This window comes from Zingiber officinale, chromosome 7A (genome assembly GCF_018446385.1).
Source record: "Zingiber officinale cultivar Zhangliang chromosome 7A, Zo_v1.1, whole genome shotgun sequence".
In the NCBI taxonomy this organism is placed as follows: Eukaryota; Viridiplantae; Streptophyta; class Magnoliopsida; order Zingiberales; family Zingiberaceae; genus Zingiber; species Zingiber officinale.
In genome coordinates this window covers 141,769,096-141,790,180 of record NC_055998.1, presented here as the reverse complement: position 1 = coordinate 141,790,180, position 21,085 = coordinate 141,769,096, and the positions used below count along the sequence as shown (strand labels likewise).

Sequence of the window (21,085 nt, the reverse complement as noted above, 5' to 3'; positions counted from 1 at the left end):
TCTCCCCGTTAAACTCCAGTTTGGTTCGTACGAGTTTAAATAATTAAGGCAGTGTTTGGTAAGGTAATTTTTTATTTGTATTTTATGAGAAAGGGGAAAATATTGATTGGTTGGTAATTTTTATATTTATTTTTTCAAAAAGAAGATACCATTTTATGGAAAATAAAAAAGCTTTATTGGCTATTGGTTTTTTTTGTTTTCCTGAAATTATTATCATTTATTTCATGTAACTAATGATTTAGTATAATTTTAATGCAGCTAATTCTCCGACGATCACCGGCAGGTTATCCAACAGCTCCTACTTCCGCATTTGTCTTGATGGCCGGTCTGTGCGGCGACCGGTGATCAGATCAGCCAACGATCACGTCACGCCGCAGTCACCACTCCGGCAAATCGTTGTCCATCCACCGTCATCGTCTTCAAGACCGCATCCGAAGGCCGTCGACGAGTAGAGCTACGTCTTCGTGCCGCCGTCCTCATCTTTGGCCTTGAATCAGTAATGCCGCAGCGACACTCCAGTGCCGGCGCCGCCCAATTCGGCTGCTTCCGTTATCGATTAGCTCGAGACAGAGGTGAAAGCGATTATGTTCTGGTAACGCAGCTTGCGCCGTTCATTTCTCCTCTTCCTCCCTTCGTTTCGGAGCTCCAGCTCGTATTTTGCCAATCCCTTCTTTTGATTTGCTATTTTTGTCTCTATTGCAGATGGGAAAAAATGATAATTCCTCTCCCCAGAAGGAAATTTTGTTCTTTTCCTCTCCTTCTCCACCTCCTCCCCCCTTCTCTCTACGGAGAAGGCGCTAGGAGGGAGGGAGCCGGAGGAAGAATTTCACGAGATGCTGGAGAAGGCTGAGAGCAATGCCTATTCATGGTGGTGGGCGAGCAACATCAAGGCGAAGCAGTCGAAATGGCTCGAGAACAACCTGCGAGGCTTGTGCCCTAACCTTTTCTTTAACGGATTTTTTTTTCTTGTGCATATGATTTCTGTTTTTGCTTTTCCGATTAGAATCGTGTCACTGATCTAATTCTCTCATCTGTCATGAACTTGTTATAATTCTGTTCTTGTTTTTCCAATTTGAATCATATTCTTTTTCCTCGTTTGCAAGGATTGTTCTTTCTCACTTGATAGATTTCTAGATTGGAAAGCAGGCAATTTTGGTTCCATTTTGAAACAATTTCTCATATTCAATGGTAGAAACACCATTCTGATTCTGACTTGCTTAAAATATGTAGTGGAATTCTGGCCAAAAGAAAGTCCAACCAAAAGAACGATGGCCATGGATAACTTTTTTGAATTGATTTTCTTGATGAAAAGGACATCAAACGAAAGAATTGTATGAATTGGCATGTTTATGCACCATTTTCTTTAGTTTGTCAAATCTTTGTGTCTTTTGTGAAAACAAATTATATTTTATACACCTTATCAAACTCATTGAAACCAGGAAAAGAACTTTCAATTTCATGAAATTTTCCCTTGGCCTCACCATCTCCGTAAATCGCCAAGGATCTGATTGCTTGAGAAGCTCGTTGATCAAAGACATAAACATGCAGTTTCCCATGAGTTACCGATTGAATCTCTGTATACAAATTCTTCTTCAAAAATATTAATCCCTTTCTTCTTTTGTGACAATCAGATGAACCATGTTTGAGGATGTGAGTACTATACTACTAAATTATTGCTTTGATGCCAGAATATACATAGTGAAACTTGATTTTAGACATAGATCTTCAAAGCACTTTAATTATACGGCAAGATTTTTTTTTTTTTTTTTCTCACGAGCTCACTTTGTGTGGATTTCAAAAAAGTAGGATTGAAATTTAAGACTGTTCAAAATGGAAGTTCAAGATAGACTTTTAACTGATTTCTGTATGCCATAGTTGTTACTGTTCCAGAGTTCTTATATCGAACTGTCTCTACTAGATATTCCAAAACTAGAATCTTTTTACATTTCTAGCTATGAGCATTAGTCTCTCTGTCGGTATTTTCTTAATGTGGAAAGTATTGACTGCAGAGATGGAGTATACAGTCACAAATATGCTTCAGCTTGTCGAGTCAGATGCTGATTCCTTTGCCAAAAAGGCAGAGTTGTATTTCAAGAGGAGGCCAGAATTGATAAGTTTTGTGGAAGATGCCCACAAAGCATATAGAGCATTGGCTGCAAGATTTGACCGCGTCTCTGGAGAACTACAAAAAGCCAACCACACGATTGCAACTCATTGTCCTGACCAGGTCCAATATGCCATGCTAGAGGAGGAGGAGGAGGAAACTTACCCAAAAGCAATTACCCCAATTGACTCAAGTAAAGTTAACAGGAGAACGGTTGATGGACTGATGAAGAAGAGGAGAGAAAGTGAATCATCCATAAAGGCAGATGAGATAAGGGACAAATCTCAGGCAGATGAAGGAAAGGCGCAAGAGGAGATACATAAGCTTCATGAAGGAATACTATTTCTGCAAGCTGAAAAGCAATTCATCAAAAGCTCGTATGAGAATGGTATAGTCAAATATTGGGACATTGAGAAGCAAATCGTGGATATGTATGATGAGATGTGTTGGTGGCGCGATGAGTTTAGTAGCAGTGATGTCCTCAAAGATGTTGAAGAGCGTATGATAATGACAGAACAAGCCCTTAAATCTTGTGAAGATGTCATAGTTAGATTGCAGGAGCAGAGAAAGACATCATTAGAACAAGTACAACTTGAATATGAAAGAATCAGAATTGCTAAAGAAAAGTTGAATGCTTTAAAGAGAGGCTGTTGTCAATCTGAGATGGATATGACAGAGTTGGCTAGCGAAACAACAGAGATAAACTCCACTGCTGAAAACATGGCAAAAGAAATTGATTCTCTAAACAAGGCAAAGCTAGACCTCCAAGTCATACAGGACAAGATCAAGGAATACTTTGAGACAAACACTGAAAGTTCCACAGCTGATATTATTGGGAACATAGATAAACTTGTTGACAAAGTTGCTGGATTGCAACTTTCATTTTCATCACAGGTTGAACAAATAAATCAATTTATTTCAGTTAGTAATGAGCTTGAGAAAAATGTAAAGAACTTGGAAGAGGAGGAATTGATTTTAACCAAGGACTCGCATGTGTTGCCTGAAAGATTTAAGAATACCCAAGATGAGTTGAGGAAAGTTGAGGTGATTGGCAAAATTATCCGAGATGAAGAATCTAGTTTCTGTGAGAATGCACTTGAAGCTTGTCATAGCATCAATGCTATTTTAGAGAAGATTCTGCCTCCTACACGCACAGAAAATGTTTGTGATGAAGTTGCATTCCCAGAGGAAGAGGCAGCCTCTTATGCTTGTAGCATTGAATCGCATAGTGAGTGTAAGGATATAGAAGTAACTGAATTCCATGATGTCAAAGAAGATTTGGTAGAGATCGATGCAACTCATCCACTTGTTGAATTTCTAGAAGAATTTCTCCAGAAAAAGGAAGATGCTTCACTTAAATATGCTTCAGAAGTAGAGAACAAGAACGAAAACTACATCCGAGAGATGATGGCCCTGATAGGGGAACTAGTGAATGTCATTGCATCGAGAGATGAGGAAATCACCTTGCTGAGAGAACAATTGGCCTCTCTAAAGGCAAGGTTTGATCTTTGTCAAGTTGCCTCATATGTCGACTCTTGTCACAGTGAGTTGATGATCTCAAACACTGCAACTATTGTGAAAGATTCTGAGATGTCTCAATCTACTCTGCAAAGAGATTCATCTGTCAGTGGCATTAGTGTAGAATGTGTCTATGAACAAAAGATAACTCAACCTTTTGAAGAGAAGCTTGGGAAGGATGTTCATCATTTACTTGGCAAAAACTTAGAATTCTGGTTAAGATTCAGCACAACATACCACTATGTACAGAAGCTCAAAGCCAAGTATGTAGAGTTGCAAGCTGATATCAATAAGCTGGATGCCAATAAGACAGAAGGCGGCAAAGCTTCTGATACTGACATTCAGACGACCAATGCTGAGTCAGAATCAGTTTCTAAAAGACTGAATGAATTGAAGACTGAGTTCTTACTATGGTCAGAGCAGAGCATGTTGTTGAGAGAAGAGCTGGAGAAGAGGTTCTTATCCCTCAACAACATGCAAGAGGAGATATCAAGTGTTGTGAGCAAAAGTTCATCATCTGTAGGAGCATTGTTTACTCCTCATGAAGCTGCGAGGTTACAAAGTGAAGTGATGAACATGAAGCAGGTGAGCAGTAAGGCTTCAGGCCACCTGCTGGTGGGACTTGATCAAATCAAGGGGGTCCAATCTGAAATCGAGAGGCAGTTGGCTAAGTTGTATGAAACCTTCCAAATATTCATATCACGAGGCAAACATGATCCAAGCAAGTCAGGAGTAGCATTGAGTGCCTTCCTTTATGGTTTCAAGCCTAAAAAGTCATCGATATTTTCACGCATTCTACCTATTTTCCGGAAACAAAAGGCTAAAGCTCACAGTCGGGTAGGTCGAACACAATTTGAATAGCTTCAATCTGTAACTAGTTTCTAGTGTGTAAACTTGTGGAATTTTTTTTAACAGGTCTAGGTAGATTCACTCATTTCGAGTTGGACGATGTGGATACCATCTCACGAAGGCTGTTCAGGGACAGATTCATCTCTTGCTGAAATGTGTACCAAGGTTCAGATTTTGAATCACATATGGATGATCAATGAATCTTTGGAAGGATAAATGCATTTATCATTTGAACACTGATCTTTCATTTTCTCTTTGTACTTGAATAAACCAGACACATTTTTCCTTCTCTATCAACATTATCCTTATGATTCCTGAACAATACATTCCGATGCATATAAATACTCTCAAATTCCAAAAGATTTATCGTGATCTATTTTGTTTAAGCATATCGTGATCTATAAATGGAAGGAACAAAATAGAAATTGCTAAGTCAGTGGATCATCCTTGTGTTCTTGTGCTAGGAGGATGGAGATATATAGTCATTCCGTAGATATCAAAACCTGATTCTTTTGATCGGATAGATCTCACACTTTTACGATTTTAGTTTGCATTGTTTTCTAGGGATCCTATTCATGCTCTGCCTCAAGTACTTTAAGAAATATTTGTGATCATTGGCATCCTACTTTCTATTAGCGTAGTTAAGTTGCTTCATGTTTTTATGCTTATTTGGTGCTGAGTATTTATTTTATATTATCTTTTCTGGACGATATTAGAATAACATCCGTTGTAGTCTAGTTGGTTAGGATATTCGGCTCTCACCCGAAAGACCCGGGTTCGATTCCCGGCAACGGAAGATTTTTATTTTGCGCTTCAATTTTAGGACGACCGAACCGAGTCATTCGAACCCGGCCGACCAAATTGAATCGCAACCGTTCGAATAATGACCCGGGTCTTCTTCATCCAACGGCCACCATTTCGCTACCAGAACCTTCTTCCTCTATCGTCTATAAAACCATCAAGGAGACGTGCGTCCGCAGATACGCAGCTTCTCCCTCTTTGGTTTTTTTTTTTTTGCCTCTTTTTCCTTAGGCGATTGCGCTTCGTCGTCGTCGTTGTTTCCGAGATGGGGGGAAATCGTACAAGGCCGCGGTGGCGAAGGTCGAGAGGAAGAAGCTCGGTGGACTGGTCGCTGAGGAGGACTGCGGCCCGTCGATGCTCTGCCTCGCAGATGTGAATCCAATCTCGCTTTGATTTCGTGTTTTTGAGTAGATCCTTGAAGGACGGTCAGGTCGTTGCTGTTTTATCATCTCGTTATTTAGTCCCACATACGTTTTTTGTTTTGTAAACGAGGCTTTATGTATGAGGCGCTGGCTTCTTTTGGCACGACCTTACTTGAACAGGATCTGTTCTATAGGCTCGTACCACTGTATCCTTGAGTGTTAAGGAGACAGGCAACCCAATCTGGATGATGACGTAAAGATTCGAGATCAGAGCGTGATTAACGGCTCAGATACTATGGGATCGGAGGCTGTGGAGGATCGTTCTCAGCGGGTTCACCTGCTGGGGTGGTCTCGAATCTGTCTGACAGACGCACAAACTTTTTTTTGTAGGTTCATCTCGTTGTGGATGATCGTTCTCAGCATATCTCCACCGACCCAAAGATCAGAACACTAAATCTAAACAAAATCTGACGAAAATCATCAAAAATTGTAGCGATCAGGGCACTACCGTCATTTACTTATTTCTAGTTCAACACATGTACCACATCGCCCGGGCCCTATCTTCCGACCCAAAGCGAATCATTATGGTTCAAATAGTGACAAAGTGACGCGACGTCTTTTTCGCCCAATCTGCCAGTAATGTCAGAGCCATCAAATCTTTTCTTCCTCTTTTACAACCGCAGCCGTGTTATAGATACGTATCTTTTCTTCCAGTAGATAGGTGATTTTCCCTTCCTTTTCATCTGGCTTTAATAGCATTAGTATTATAATGCAGTCAGAAAAGGTATATATGAAAGACAGTATGACTGTAGAACTTGTACATTGCATCTCAAATATTTGTTTATTTCCAAAACTTGCCACTTGTGGGTGCGCTATGAGTGTCATCTCAAGCTTCCTTCTTCTGCCTTCTGAAAATTGTTAATTTCTCAATAAAATTCAGCAGGTTCTGATCACCTCAGGCATGTATTTGGACACATGGGCCTCAGTGATAAGAGGACGTCGCTGCACTGTCTCTAAACCTTTTTCCATGCATTTTGTTTCTAGCAGGGAAATCCAAAGTGGTGAGAAAGAAGCTTCTCCATCTGCCTTCCGACGAGGCCTTATTAGTTGGGAATTAAATTTAACTCTAGATAAAGTTAAAATATTATGGAGCAAGTGGATAGAGATAGAATATTATAAGATGATTAATAATGAATAGAGTGGATAGATAGAATATTATAAGATGATTAATAATGAATAGAGTGGATAGGGATAGAATATTATAAGGTGATAAATAATAAATAGATGAGATGATAATTATTGATAAGAATGAAAGTTTATAGTAAAAAAATTTATCTAGATTCAATACATTTGCGATATAGTGGGAAATAAATGTGAAATTAGTAATTATTTAATATATTAACATTTTTAATGAATGAAACTTGTGTTTATGTTTTTTTTTTCTTATTCTCTTCTTCCACATAAATTGTATTTATTTTTTCATAATTTTTTTTTCAATAAAATGATATCAAAACTATAACTAATAAGGTACGTTTGGTTTAAGTTATCATATGTAATTTTGATTATGTGATTATCAGATAATCACATAACCAAAGTTATGGGAAATAAAATATAATCAAATGTTGTTTGGTTCATTTTAGGTAATATAATAAAAATTTATTTGTTTAAAGGTTTTAATGAATAATTTAATTTAATATTTAATTATATTACCCTTCGTTATAAAATTAATAATAATAATATTATTATTATTATTATTTAAATTCTACGTTTTTTTTTATTTTTTATTTTTCATGTTTTTCTTTATTTTTATATTTTTTATATTTTTTATTTTGTTTTTTTTATTGTTTTCATTTTGTTTGTTTTTTTATGCTTTTATTTTTTTTCATTTTAAAGTTATTTTTTATTTTTATTTTATTTATTTTTTTACACTTTTTTTTTAAATTTTTTATATTTTTTTACAATTTTTAATATTTTTTAATGTTTATTTAAGTTTATTTAATTATTTTTTACTTTTTAATTTTTTTTACGTTTTTCTATTTTTTAATTATTAATGCATCTTTCTCATTTTTTATTTTTTAAATGTTTTTTAATTGTTTTATTATTTTTTTTATTTTATTATATTTTAAAAAAAATAATTTTTTTTATATTTTTAATTTTTTTTCTTTATGTTTTTTGTCACATTTTTCTCTTATTTGAGGGTATTTTAGATAAAAAAAATTCATTAATCTCGGAATTAAGAAAAACCTTAGGGTGCGTTTGGTACGCGTGTTTTTCATTTTCAAAAAACACGCGTTTTTTGAAAAATGGTGTTTTGTTTACGTTTTTCGTGCTTGTTTATTAAAAAAACAACTAGCTTTTTCTAGAAAAATAGAGAATGACAAAAAGTCGTTTTCTGTTTTCTAGAAAATGTGTGTTTTTCAGAAAATGAAAATGGAAAACGTGCGTACCAAACACACCCTTAGTTTTTCGAGGTTTTTTCGATTCCTGATTACATGTTCTTTTTGCTGACGTATCGGGCATGGAATATTACTCGGGAATCATCGATTATCTAAACCAAATAAGATTTTTAATGATAACCTTAGATGGATAATCAAGGTTATTAAAAATAACCCCGAACTAAACGCATCCATAGAGATATGATTCCTTTCTAAGTTTTAGTGTTCAATGTGAGTGATTATAATAATTAAAGTATTAAAATAATATTTTTTTGGAACTCATGATATTTTGGAGGTTACGGAGAAAGACTATGATGATCCAAGCGATGACTCAATGCTATCTCTGATTCAAAAAAATAGTACGAGAGATTTAAGAAAAAAAAAGACAAAAGTGCACTCTCTCGTTTTCAAATTTTAGATGGGGATAGTTTTAAGAAAATCTCAAGTGTCATTTCCGTCAAGTAAGCATGGGAAAAGTTTTAAGTCTCATATCAAAATGAAGAAAAGGCAAATTAAGAAGCGAGAGGCTAAAAGAAGTAAATATCATTGAGAAAAATATATCACTGAGAAAATTTTTCGATCATTGGATTCAAAATTTGATAGTATTACAACTATTATTGAAAAGACCAAGGATCTACAAACCATGAAGAAAAGAAAAAAAAAATAAATGGAGAGATTACTCAATAACTCCTAAAGACAACTCTTTAACGGATAAATACAAAAATTTAGTAACAATAGAAGTCAACGTAGAAGAGACCGTGAATATGGATGAGGTCATGCTAATGAGCAAGAATGAGGTTCCAATAACAACAATAAAAGAGGAGAAATTCAACAAGAGGACATGCAAAATTGAGGTACGACAAATCTGAAATTAAATGCTATAATTGTGATAAGTTTGGCGCAACGGTAAAGTTATTGTCATGTGACCAAAAGGTCACGGGCTCGAATCCTGGAAATATCCTCTTGCAAAAAGCAGGGTAAGGCTGCGGATAATGGATCCTTCCCCGGGACCCCGTATGGCGGGAGCTTCGTGCACCGAGCCCCCTTTTTTTTTTTTTTTGTTAAATTGTGATAAGTTTGGGCATTATGCTAAAAATGCAGATTATATAAGAATAAAGTATATGAAAGATCATATTATATAGAAGAAGAAAAAAGACAACACCTTACCGCTAGCATATCTTACTATTTTATTAAGAATTTAGATCTTTAATTAACTAATTTTCAATTAATTTAGTGAAACTCAAAATTAAATTATGTTAATGTTCTTTTTCTTTTCGCATTAAAAATAATTTTTAAATTTATTATTAATTTCCACAAACACATGAATCTAAAGTTCAAGACTCAGTTATCATGTAATATTGGGATTTTTTCTAATTAATCAATCAGTGATCTAGAGTTCGAGACTCAGTTGCGACATATTATTGAAAATTTTTCTCATTAATCAATTTGAGATATAGAATTTGAGATTCAATTGCTGCGTATTATTGAGAATTTTTTTCATTAATCAATTAGAAATATAGTGTTTTCTTTAATCTCACATCTTAGGATTGATAATACTGCGAACAAAGAAGCTTCTATAATTACCTTGGGCCGACAATGTTAGAAAACATACTTTTCTCGACTTTTGGGCTAAGATCAAGTATGGTATTAAATTAATTTTTTATGAGGGAGAGTTCGTTACAGTAACTTGTTGCTGGGATTCTCGAGCATAACTCTTGCATTATAATATTGCATGCGTCCGTCACACCCTTACCTAACTTATGGGCGGCTTTTTAACTAAGATTAAGTATAGTATTTGTTCTTATCAGTTTAATATCTGATATAAAGAATTAAATGATTTTTTATGAAGCAGAGTTCGTTACAAACGTAAATACAACACTCGAGAACCCAAATAATTCAGATTCTCAAAGAGGCAGGTACTTTAGTACTCATGTATTATATTCACAAGCAACGTGTGTACACGATCGCTAGTAAAGATAAAAAAAAAGGGAAGATACAATGTGGTCTCTCGACATTGATGTAAGTAATCATATGTGAGGAAAAAAAAGTATGTTCATAGAGTTTAATGAATCAGTTGGTGGTAATGTATCATTCGAAGATGAATAAAAAATGGACTTGAAAGGCAAAGGTAAAATTTTCATCCATTTGAAGAATAAAAAATATGAATTTATTTAAGATATTTTCTTTGTGCCAAATATGAAGAGCAACATTTTGAACTTATGACAACTCTTGAAAAGAGGACATGACATTCATCTACAAGATAATATGCTCATCTTAAAAGATGATATTAGTTGCTTAATTGTTGGCGTGCCTATGTTAAGAAATATAATATTTTTGCTTAATATTCAAAATAATGTTTCCAATTGTCTCAAAACTTGTTATAAAGATACCACTTGATTATGACATCTTCAATTTGGGCATCTCAATTTCGGAGGGCTAGAATTACTTTCAAAAGAGGATATGGTGAGGACTATTTTGTATCAAATATCCTAACAAATTATGTGAAGCAAGCCTACTAAGGAAGCAATTTAGAAATGATTTTCCAAATAAGTCAAGTTCAAAAATCCAAAAGCCGCTTGAAATTAAACACATAGATGTTTGTGGTCTGATAAATCTAAATTCACTTAGTAAGAGTAATTATTTTTTTTATCCATAGATGATTTTCCTTGGAAAATTTAGGTATATGTCTTGAAGCAAAAAATCAGAGGTCTTCAGCATATTCAAGAAATTTAAAACTACTGTAAAAAGAAGAGTGATATCGAGATCAAAGTCATGCAATCTGATCGAGGAGGAGAATTTACCTCAAAAGAATTTTAAGAATTCTATGAAGCCAATGGAAAAGAGTGACCTCTGACAATTCCAACATCCCCTCAACAAAATGGCCTGACGGAAAGAAAGAACAAAATCATCCTTGACATGGCAAGGAACATGCTTAAAAGCAAGAACCTACCAAAGGAATTATAGGTAGAAGAGGTTACATGTGTAATATTGTCATGCCTCGATTGTGTACTTGCCCGATAGAATGGGCGTTACCCCCTTGTAATAATATTTGATACAATATAATGCATCCCACATGGTTGGTACAAAAACAAACCACGCAAGATAACAATTCACAACCCACACAGTTGGTTTAAACACAAACCATGCAAAATAATAATACACAGTCTACATGGCTGTGCAAACACAAACAACGCATCATAAACATCAACCACGCATAGTAAAATCAAAACAAACTACGTGCCAACACGACTTAGATACAACAAGTACAAATACCGGAAACAAATACCCAACCAGAATTAAAATTCACATACAAGTGAATTATTATAGAAACAAGTCCAAAAGTCTAAAGTAGAATTAAAATGCAAATCAAACGTGGAAAACTCTCGATGAGATATGGGAATGACAGATAAGATCTTTCAGCGACTTTGCATTACCTCTGCCAACTACCTAAGAAAGAAAAACATAACTAGGGTGGTGAGTCCAATGATGGTGAGTCCAAATGACTCAACGGGTAATATAAGATAGACAATGCATGAACAGAATATATATAGAGAGAATCAAAGATATATAGTCTTATGGGAAATAATAAGAATAACAGTGATACTATAATAAATGTCCATTTTTAAACATATATACTAAGTAATAAAAGTAAGTGCAAGAGTGGATCTACAACAGTACTGCTTGTATCTACAAGAGCATCATATATGACATATACAACTACTAATAAACAATCCAATGTCGAACACACGCAACAAACATATCTCAATCATATATTAACATATCACAGACATATGGATACAATAAATCAACAACATACTCAAACACATATCATATGCATAGCACGAGCATGGTCACTCCCGCCCACCCCTCAAGTTACCACGACCCCTGTGTGGCTGAGAGGCTGGGATAATGATAATTGTACGACACTCTGGCTACTACTACTCTCAAATGGTTGAGTGGATAGTTTGTAAAGTAGTTATCAAACTACATAGCAATGGGGTCTCTACCTGCTCGCAACTCTAGCTACCATTACCTCTGAGAAGTTGAGTGAGCATAACAGGACATGTTGCATGCACTCTAGACACCACTACCCTAAGTGGTCGGCTGTGCAGAAATGGTTGACGACTCTCTCAACCATAAGGGAGACATAGTCACCGACATACATGCAATGCTATGATGAGTAAGATGTGAATAATCATATCTATAGATCTAATAATCAACTATACCACAATAACACAAGCATGTCTAACAATATATATATATAGTAACCAATGTTAATAAACAAAATAACCAATGTCAACCAATATCATGGATAACAACAAGAGACTATAGATATCAAGTCAATCATCTCAAAGATCAAGCAAAATAGGTATCAAACTCAAGAAGTAACATGAATAATGTTAAGGTAAATATAGTCGACTATCTAATCATAGCTCATGTACTAAGGACAAAGCACTAAAGAAACAAAGCAAAAAGTATCCGTCTCAAATGTAGATTAAGCGAAATATCCATATGTAATGTTTACCACGAGCTTAAAATCCTACAGCATACAACACGAGTTATTACAATTCTCTATCATAAATCAAATAATTAATCTAAATCCTAATCCAATTAGGAAACCCTAATTGGATCAACCTAATCATCGATTAGCTTTGATTAATCCAGCCCATTTGATTAAATTAGGTTTAGCCAAATTCTGAAACCTAATTCTAACCGATTAAGAAACATTGATTAATTCAACCTTTAAGATCATTACTTAGCCAATTGATTACCTGTTTGATCTTTCAATCAATTATGGAAGACGTTAGCTAATCAACATTAGACTAACTCTTATCGATAAAGTATCAGTCATCAATCAATCTAAATTGATCCGAATTCTTTTTTCACATGCTTCAATATAATTCAAGCAAGACATGAATTAATAATACAAAGAAACTTTTAAATATAATAGCTCATCTACAACGGAAATCAAGGAGGGGAAAAATATTGAAGGGAACATATATCGACGAATGGAACAATGATCGGATACCTATGTCTTAGCGATGATTTGATGGAGCTGCTCCTTGTCGACCAAAGGATCGACCGAGGCAAAAGAAGACGACGCACCCTCTTCCCTCAACGGTGCCATGGAGATGCGGCAACAATGGTGGCCGGTTGGTCACAGAGACACGCAAATGCTCTAGAACATGAAACTACGGAGGTAAAACCCAACTCACGGTCAAACCGAGCTCATAGCCAAGGCAAAGGTAGATGCCCGATGAGGTCGACAACAATGGGGATGTTGTTGGAGCACAATCCAGGCGATGACATGCAAGAGGGACAGGTGACAGTGAGAAGGAAAGGCAAGCCAAAGGCATGAGCCTACCGCCTCTGCCGCCAGTGGCGCAGCTAAGATTTTAAACTAAGAGGGGCGTTTTTTAAAAATTTTAAAGTTTAGTATAGGTCAATTTTCATAATCTAAAATCTAAATTTTAAATTTAAGGAGACAAGAATGAACTTAAATTTAAAATCTTTGACATTAGTACTAAGTTCTAGTTGAAACAACAATCTGTCGATCCCAAGAGCTTATCGATGATTCAAAATTGAAAAATCATTTGTGATATTGCTTCCTTATAATATTTAGCATTCCTAAATCGACGATAGGGTATGACACACAGTGTTGTAGTGTGTAGGGAGAAAAGAAGAATGAGAAAATTATCTCAAAAATATCATAATTTATTTTAAACTGATCAAAAATCTTAAATTTGATTCGATCATAACTTGACAAAATCTACTCCAAATTAATCTCAGTTTAAATCAACATAATCATTATCTCCGTGCCTGCCCGTTAGATTTAGTTCGAATCCAATCCAATTTTAATTTAGCACCCTCATTTCATGTTCTACATTTAATTTATCAATTTATTATTATATATTTTATTTTTTAAAATTCAATATTTAACATTCCAAGACACGGTATTTTCTTGTAAAAGTAGTACCAATGTATAACTTAGGTCAAGTATTTTCTAAATATATGATCAATTTTAATTTTTCGACAACGAACGGTGTTGACTCAATCAGTCAAAGTAGCGTTGAAGACTTTTCAAATATATACTATTAATCTTTTTCTAAATTCCAGAGGGGTTGTTCGTACCCCCTCCTCACAATGTGACTACGCCCTTATCTATAGCAAGTCGACAAACTGAAAGAGAAATAGAAGATTGAACGGATCAATTTTTCGCTCGGGAGTAAATTAGAAGATCGTTTGACTCCTATGAAGACATCTGCATCACATTATTTTCCAAGGATTCTATTCATGCTCTGCCTCAAGTACTTTAAGAAATATTTGTGATCATTGGCATCCTACTTTCTATTAGCGTAGTTAAGTTGCTTCATGTTTTTATGTTTATTTGGTGCTGGATACTTATGTTATATTAGATTTATTGGAAGAAATAAGAACAGAATCCATTGTAGTCTAGTTGGTTAGGATATTCGGCTCTCACCCGAAAGACCCGGGTTCGAGTCCCGGCAACGGAAGTTTTTTAATTTGCGCTTCAATTTTAGGACGACCGAACCTAGTCATTCGAACCCGGACGACCAAATTGAATCGCAACCGTTCGAATAATGACAAACGGGAGGGCGGGTCTTCTTCATCCAACGGCCACCATTTCGCTACCAGAACCTTCTTCCTCTGTCGTCTATAAAACCATCAAGCAGACGTACGTTCGCAGAAACGCAGCTCTTCCTCTTTTGTTTTTTTTTTGCCTCTCGTTTTTCCTTTACTCGCTTGCGCTTCGTCGTCGCTGTTTCCGAGATGGGGAAATCGTACAAGGCCGCGGTGGCGAAGGTCGAGAGGAAGAAGCTCGGCGGACTGGTCGCTGAGGAGAACTGCGGCCCGTCGATGCTCCGCCTCGCAGAAGTGAATCCAATCTCGCTTTGATTTCGTGTTTTTGAGTAGATCCTTGAAGGACGGTCAGGTCGTTGATCATCTCGTTATTTAGTCCCACATCCGTTTTTTGTTTTGTAAACGGGGCTTTATGTATGAGGCGCTGGCTGCTCTTGGCACGACCTTACTTGAACAGGATCTGTTCTATAGGCTCATACCACTGTATCCTTGAGTGTTAAGGAGACAGACAATCCAATCTTGATGATGACGTAAAGCTTCGAGATCAGAGCGTGATTAACGGCATAGATTCTTTGGGATTGGAGTCTGTGGAGGATCGTTCTCAGCGGGTGTCTACTCAGCTGCTGGGGTGGTCTCGAATCTGTCTGACAGACGCCGAAACAATTTTTTGTAGGTTCATCTCGTTTTGGATGATCGTTCTCAGCATATCTCTACACCTGCTGGGGTGGTCTAGAGTCTGACAGACCATAAAATAGTTTTCCGAAAGACAGTATGACTGTAGAATTTGTACATTGCATCTCGAGTATTGTTTTTTTCCGAAACTTGCCACTTGTGGGTGCGCTATGAGTGTCATCTCAAGCTTCCTTCTTCTGCCTTCTGAAAATTGTTAATTGTTCATCAAAATTCAGCAGGTTCTGATCACCTCAGGGATGAATTTGGACACATGGGCCTCAGTGATCAGAGGACATCGCTGCACTGTCTGGTGGTCACACATTAATTAATTGGAAACCTTGCTTTCTGATAATCATCTCTAAACCTTTTTCCATGCATTTTGTTTCTGGCTGGGGTGGTCTCGAATCTGTCTGACAGACGCCGAAACAATTTTTTGTAGGTTCATCTCGTTTTGGATGATCGTTCTCAGCATATCTCTACACCTGCTGGGGTGGTCTAGAGTCTGACAGACCATAAAATAGTTTTCCGAAAGACAGTATGACTGTAGAATTTGTACATTGCATCTCGAGTATTGTTTTTTTCCGAAACTTGCCACTTGTGGGTGCGCTATGAGTGTCATCTCAAGCTTCCTTCTTCTGCCTTCTGAAAATTGTTAATTGTTCATCAAAATTCAGCAGGTTCTGATCACCTCAGGGATGAATTTGGACACATGGGCCTCAGTGATCAGAGGACATCGCTGCACTGTCTGGTGGTCACACATTAATTAATTGGAAACCTTGCTTTCTGATAATCATCTCTAAACCTTTTTCCATGCATTTTGTTTCTGGCAGGGAAATCCTAAGTGGTGAGAAAGAAGCTTCTCCATCTGCCTTCCGACTAGGCCCTATCAGTTGGGAATTAAATTTAACAGCAGATAAAGTTAAAATATTATGGAGTCCGTTGATTGAGATAGAATATTATGGGATGATAAATAATGGATAGATGAGGTGGTAATTATGGATACGAATGTGAGTTTATGATTAAAAAAAAATTATTTGTTTCTGGCAGGGAAACGTAAGTGGTGAGAAAGATGCTTCTCCATCTGTCTGCCCTATTAGTTGGGAATTAAAGTTAACTGTAGATAAAATATGATGGAGTTAATAGATAGAGATAAAATAATTATAAGGTGATAAATAATGGATAGATGAGGTGGTAATTATTGATAAGAATAAGAGTTTATGGTAAAAATTTTTTATTTATGATCATGTTCGAGTGTTGAGTCGATGGACGTTGGGGACGTGGTGCTCTTGTTGATTGATCGAAGACCTTAAAGATGTGGATTTCTTGTCGTCGTGAACCTGTAAACACAGTGTTGAACCGGGGAGGGGTTCCCCAGCGTTGACCTTTCGACGTTCAAGTCAAATCTTCAGTAGAAAGAAAGAAGTAGAGAAGACGCGAGAACTGATGCTACAGTAAGGATGTAAACATACTTTTGTCGAAGTTTGGGGGACCTTATATAAAACTTCCAAAGGTGCTTGCACGTTCCACGTGGCGTGCACGTTCCACGTGGCGTGCACGTTCTCCAAGGATACTTGGAATGGATGTGTCAGAAAAACTCGCCCGACACCCTTATCTTAATAGCACGAGTATATCTCTAACGTGACAGTGGAAGTATCCACTATACGATTCTCTGTTTGATCAGGCCGCTGGTCATGTCTCTTGTCGGCGACACTGGTTTCTAGGAACATCTCGCCACCTGCTCCCTCTGTCTTTTACTAGGACGAGCGGAGGAATCGTTCGAATAGCGCTTTTCCCGGGCCGAGCGGAGGAACCACTTGTTAGTGCCTTTCCCTGGTCGAGTGGAGGTCCGTCAGCTGGCGGCCTTCAGGCGGATGCCTGCTCGGGTGAATGTCATGGCTACTGTTGGCCGAGCGGGATGGTCGCTCAGTCTTCATTTCTTCCTACTTTGCCTTACGAGCGTCGGAAATTCGGCGTCAGACCGAGCTGTCAAGATGTCTGGTCGGCTAATCCTTCTGCTGATCAGGAAGGTAACCCCCACTCGGGTCGAATGTCTGTCGGGTGTTGACCACTTTGACCTTCTGCCAAGCGGACCCCCTCCTCTTACCACCAGATCACAAACCTCCTATTCAAATCTAGTCGAAGGAGGCTGAAAGTCCGACTGACTGGACAAATAGTCTGGAGAGTGGTTGGCGGGTCGACCATTGAATGAGTGGGACCCCCGCTCGGTCTCCGTAGGATTGATTTTTCTCCTCCGGTCGGCGATTCGTGCCTCTGCACTTGGCTATTTTGGATACTTTTCCTTACCTTTGTCGGAGGGTCGTGGGTCGGTCAGCTAATGTTGACGTCGTCCAAATCTCTTCGTGATGCGTGTAAATATGTTCTGATGCGGATATGCTGAGTGGCCCAAAGGGGATTAAGGGGAAGAAGAGGGGTATTTCGGTCATGGGGCATGGGTAGAGTTTTGCTTTAAAGGAGCGCACTGTTCATGGAGGGGAGGGGGCGGTCCTGTCCGCCGCCAGGGCAGAAATGAAGTGGGACTTGGGAGTTTGGCCTTCACCACCAGAGCATGCAGGAGGGGCCGCCGACACCCCTTTTTAGGGTTGATCCCACCCTCGACACCTCTCCTCCTCATCCTCTCCAGCGCCGATCACCTCCGGCCAACAGGGATTGCCCTTGCTCTTCTCATCCTTCTCCTTATCCTCGATCTGGGGCATAGTCGGCTGAGGCATGTCGCCGCCGCAAAGGAGGTGCGCCACCTCCTCCCTCACTAGATGTACGGCATAGCCGTCTCCTCCTCCTTCCTCCGGCGCCGACGCCATCGAGGAGTATCGCCGTCACCTCTAGCCGTTGTCGAAGTCATCTCTAGCAGCAGCTGCCTCCGGCGTCCAGCTTCGCCGCCTCCAGCGACTACTGTCGCCACTGCCTCCGGCGACAACAGAGGTCGTCGTCGGCATCTCCAACAGCCGCCATCACTGCTCCCAGCTGGCGCCGCCCTCCGGCGACCACCAACGACAACCTCCGTCGCACTGCAGTCCACAGCTCCACTGCTTCGTTCCTACCATTTGTCTACTCTGTCCTGTGAGCCGATAGAGTATTCGGCCTCCGCACCGTTATTGTATTCCGGCCTTTGTGTCCCTATTTCGACCTGCGAGTTGGCGCTGTAGTTAGACCGCATATCGTCATACGGATCCATATCGCATCCGGCTTATAGCCACAGGAGTCAGTTACTCATCTGGTGGACGTCTATCTACTCTTCATGGCCGTGACGACTTGATCAGTGCCGCAGGCAACTCATCTATCCATCCGAGGGCCCCCTCCCCACGCGGGGGCCAGGGTACGTCACTGAAATCGTCTTATATTTATTTAGTTGTCCTACTATTATTCGACTGCTTATATATTCGTGGGACCCACCTCGAGTATCAGGGTACCAGAGACTGGGTAATCAGGTCGCTGACTGCAGGTAGCGTTGACTGGAGGTCTTCCGATGACTTGGTAAACACAGGAGATAGTTCACCATCCGGGTCATGGAGATACGGTAAACATTCCAGACACTTCATTCCGGCAGGTTCGTCTCCTCAGCTTCCCGACAGAAACATGTTCCATTAAGGTCGAGCACATACCCATTAAATGTAAACCTATGGGATGATGCCACGTGTCGCTGGTGCAGTCGCCGCATGTCCGAGGTGACAACTGCTGATGTGACGTTTTACGGTTCGAATTCAACGGTCGGATGTGCACCCCGACTCCTGCACCCTAGGTCGGACGGCCCGATCGGTCGTGTCCGTCTTTATAAAGCCTCAACGCGCCGCTTCTTCCTCTGCATTCTCCTTCTGCCTTTCGACCATTTGCTCCGGCGACGTTGCTTGCTCCTAGCACTCTTTGCGACTTCCGGCTTCTTCCAGCGGCCTTTCCTTTCCCTGTAAGCTCTAATTCTTGGTCTTTCGTCTGCCTTTCTCGTCCTCTAGCATTTTCCGGCGTCCCGCTGTCTTGCCCGGTGAACTTTCGTCATTTTTCCGACGATCCTATGAACGAACTCCTCTGTTTCTTCGTTTTCCGCCTATGGTCAGTTCTTCCCAGCCGGTCGACCTTGCCCCTGGTCCCTGGTATACCACCATGGAGACCAGGTTTGATGCGAGTGATGCGGCACATCTCATAAACGCCTTTGACCTTCCGTCCGACCAAGAGCTTGTCCTGGATGGCCCGTTCGATCGGCCACACGACCCGTCGACCGACACCATTTGCTTCTTTCGGGACCAATTCGTGGTCGGCCTTCGGTTTCCCCTTCATTCGTTCATAACTGAAGTTTGTAACTTTTCTCGCATCAACCTCGCCCAGCTTGTCCCCAATTCCTTCCACTTGTTATGTGGGTTAGTCGTGTTATTCAAAGTACACAATATCCCGCTGACTCCTCGGGTCTTCCATTACTTCTACTACCCCAAACAGTCTGAGCTGGGCACCTACCTATTTCAATCCCACATCAGCTTGGTCTTCTTCGATAGAATGCCCTCCTCCAACTGTTAGAGTGCATACTAAAAGCCTATCTTTTGGTATAAACATTTATCTAGAAATAAGAATCACATTGGTCAAATGTCTACATTTATGATAAATGTAGTTGCTCAATTAATTTATATTGTAGACAACATGGTGTGTGGTGTCACATACAGAAGATCATATTATCGGTTCCTTATAAATTATAAACAGTAGCTCACGACCAAGATGGAAAGGAACAAACCATTGGAAGGTCGTAGTGTAATTAGGTATTAGTTTATCTTAACTATATAATTACACTAGTACACTTAGAGTGTATTGAGTAGGAACATTTGAGGTCGTTCCTTTTATACTGACTTTATAAAGGAACAAAGACCTCAGTTATTATGGAAGTGTGTGCTTTTAATCCTAATATAATAACAAGCACATATATTTGATATTTATTTCTTTAATTTATCAATGGGTGAGATTTAGTTCGATAAATCAATAAGCCCGATAAGTTGGGAAATGATTGTTAGGATCTTCGGCTGGCTAGAGAGGGGAGGTGTGAATAGCCTCCACTAAAAACTCAATCAGTTCCTCACAAAAGCTTGTTAGCACAGCGGAAATAAACAAAAATAAAACTGATGCAAGGAAAGAAGCACAACCCACAGCTTACACAAGTATGTACGAGGTTCGGAGATAACTTGCCCCTACTCCTCGGCGTGTCCGTAAGGTGGACGATCCCTTGATCGTTCGGTAGATCACACCCCGGACAAATTCCGGCTAAATGTTTCTCCTTCTCGGTGGAGTAACCTCTCCACAAAGATCACAAAATAGATTTGAAAGTGAAGCACAATTACTTACAGAGTTCAGTGGCTAAAGGATTGAACAGATGAACTTACAGCCACGAAGCAAAAATGCAAAGACAGAAGGAATCAGCCAAGAGCTCAACAACACACACAGCCTCTTGATCGACAGAGAGTTTTTCCATAACCTCTCTTCTTCCTTCTTCTTATTCTGCCTTCTCACTGTCCCGAATCACTGTCACCTGTGTCGAATCACTGCAACCAACTCAGGCATCGCCAATCACTCTTCCTTCTTATCTGGTTCTCTGAACTCACACCAATACCATCCATGGTCTTCAATGGTGTCTCTGAGCTCGAACCAATGAGCAAGAGTCCAACTGATCGCGGCCAGTGAACGTTGAAGCTCGAATTGCATCACTTGTAGTGAAATACATCATAAAGCCCACTTGTTCTTATTCTTCTGAT

General features: G+C 39.0%; 1 protein-coding gene, 4 non-coding genes and 2 pseudogenes across 5 annotated transcripts; all 7 read left to right on the top strand.

Moving 5' to 3' along the window:
• The first annotated feature begins 238 nt into the window (after window positions 1–238).
• On the top strand, window positions 239–4,798 carry LOC122003000 (kinase-interacting protein 1-like). Its single transcript, XM_042558429.1, has 4 exons — window positions 239–592; window positions 703–927; window positions 2,010–4,459; window positions 4,538–4,798. Exons 2-4 carry the CDS (start codon window positions 834–836, stop codon window positions 4,541–4,543), a joined length of 2,550 nt encoding a protein of 849 aa, XP_042414363.1. The 5' UTR covers window positions 239–592; window positions 703–833; the 3' UTR covers window positions 4,544–4,798.
• Window positions 4,799–5,194: 396 nt separating this feature from the next.
• On the top strand, window positions 5,195–5,267 carry TRNAE-CUC. The gene has a single exon. It is a non-coding gene; the product is annotated as a tRNA-Glu (tRNA).
• Window positions 5,268–5,796: 529 nt separating this feature from the next.
• LOC122003331 lies at window positions 5,797–6,005 on the top strand. The gene has a single exon (XR_006117962.1). It is a non-coding gene; the product is annotated as a small nucleolar RNA U3 (small nucleolar RNA).
• A 3,672-nt stretch (window positions 6,006–9,677) lies between these two features.
• Window positions 9,678–9,820, top strand: LOC122003340 (annotated as a pseudogene).
• Window positions 9,821–9,822: 2 nt separating this feature from the next.
• LOC122003341 lies at window positions 9,823–9,960 on the top strand (annotated as a pseudogene).
• A 4,551-nt stretch (window positions 9,961–14,511) lies between these two features.
• On the top strand, window positions 14,512–14,584 carry TRNAE-CUC. The gene has a single exon. It is a non-coding gene; the product is annotated as a tRNA-Glu (tRNA).
• A 527-nt stretch (window positions 14,585–15,111) lies between these two features.
• LOC122003332 lies at window positions 15,112–15,326 on the top strand. The gene has a single exon (XR_006117963.1). It is a non-coding gene; the product is annotated as a small nucleolar RNA U3 (small nucleolar RNA).
• The last annotated feature ends 5,759 nt before the right edge of the window (window positions 15,327–21,085 follow it).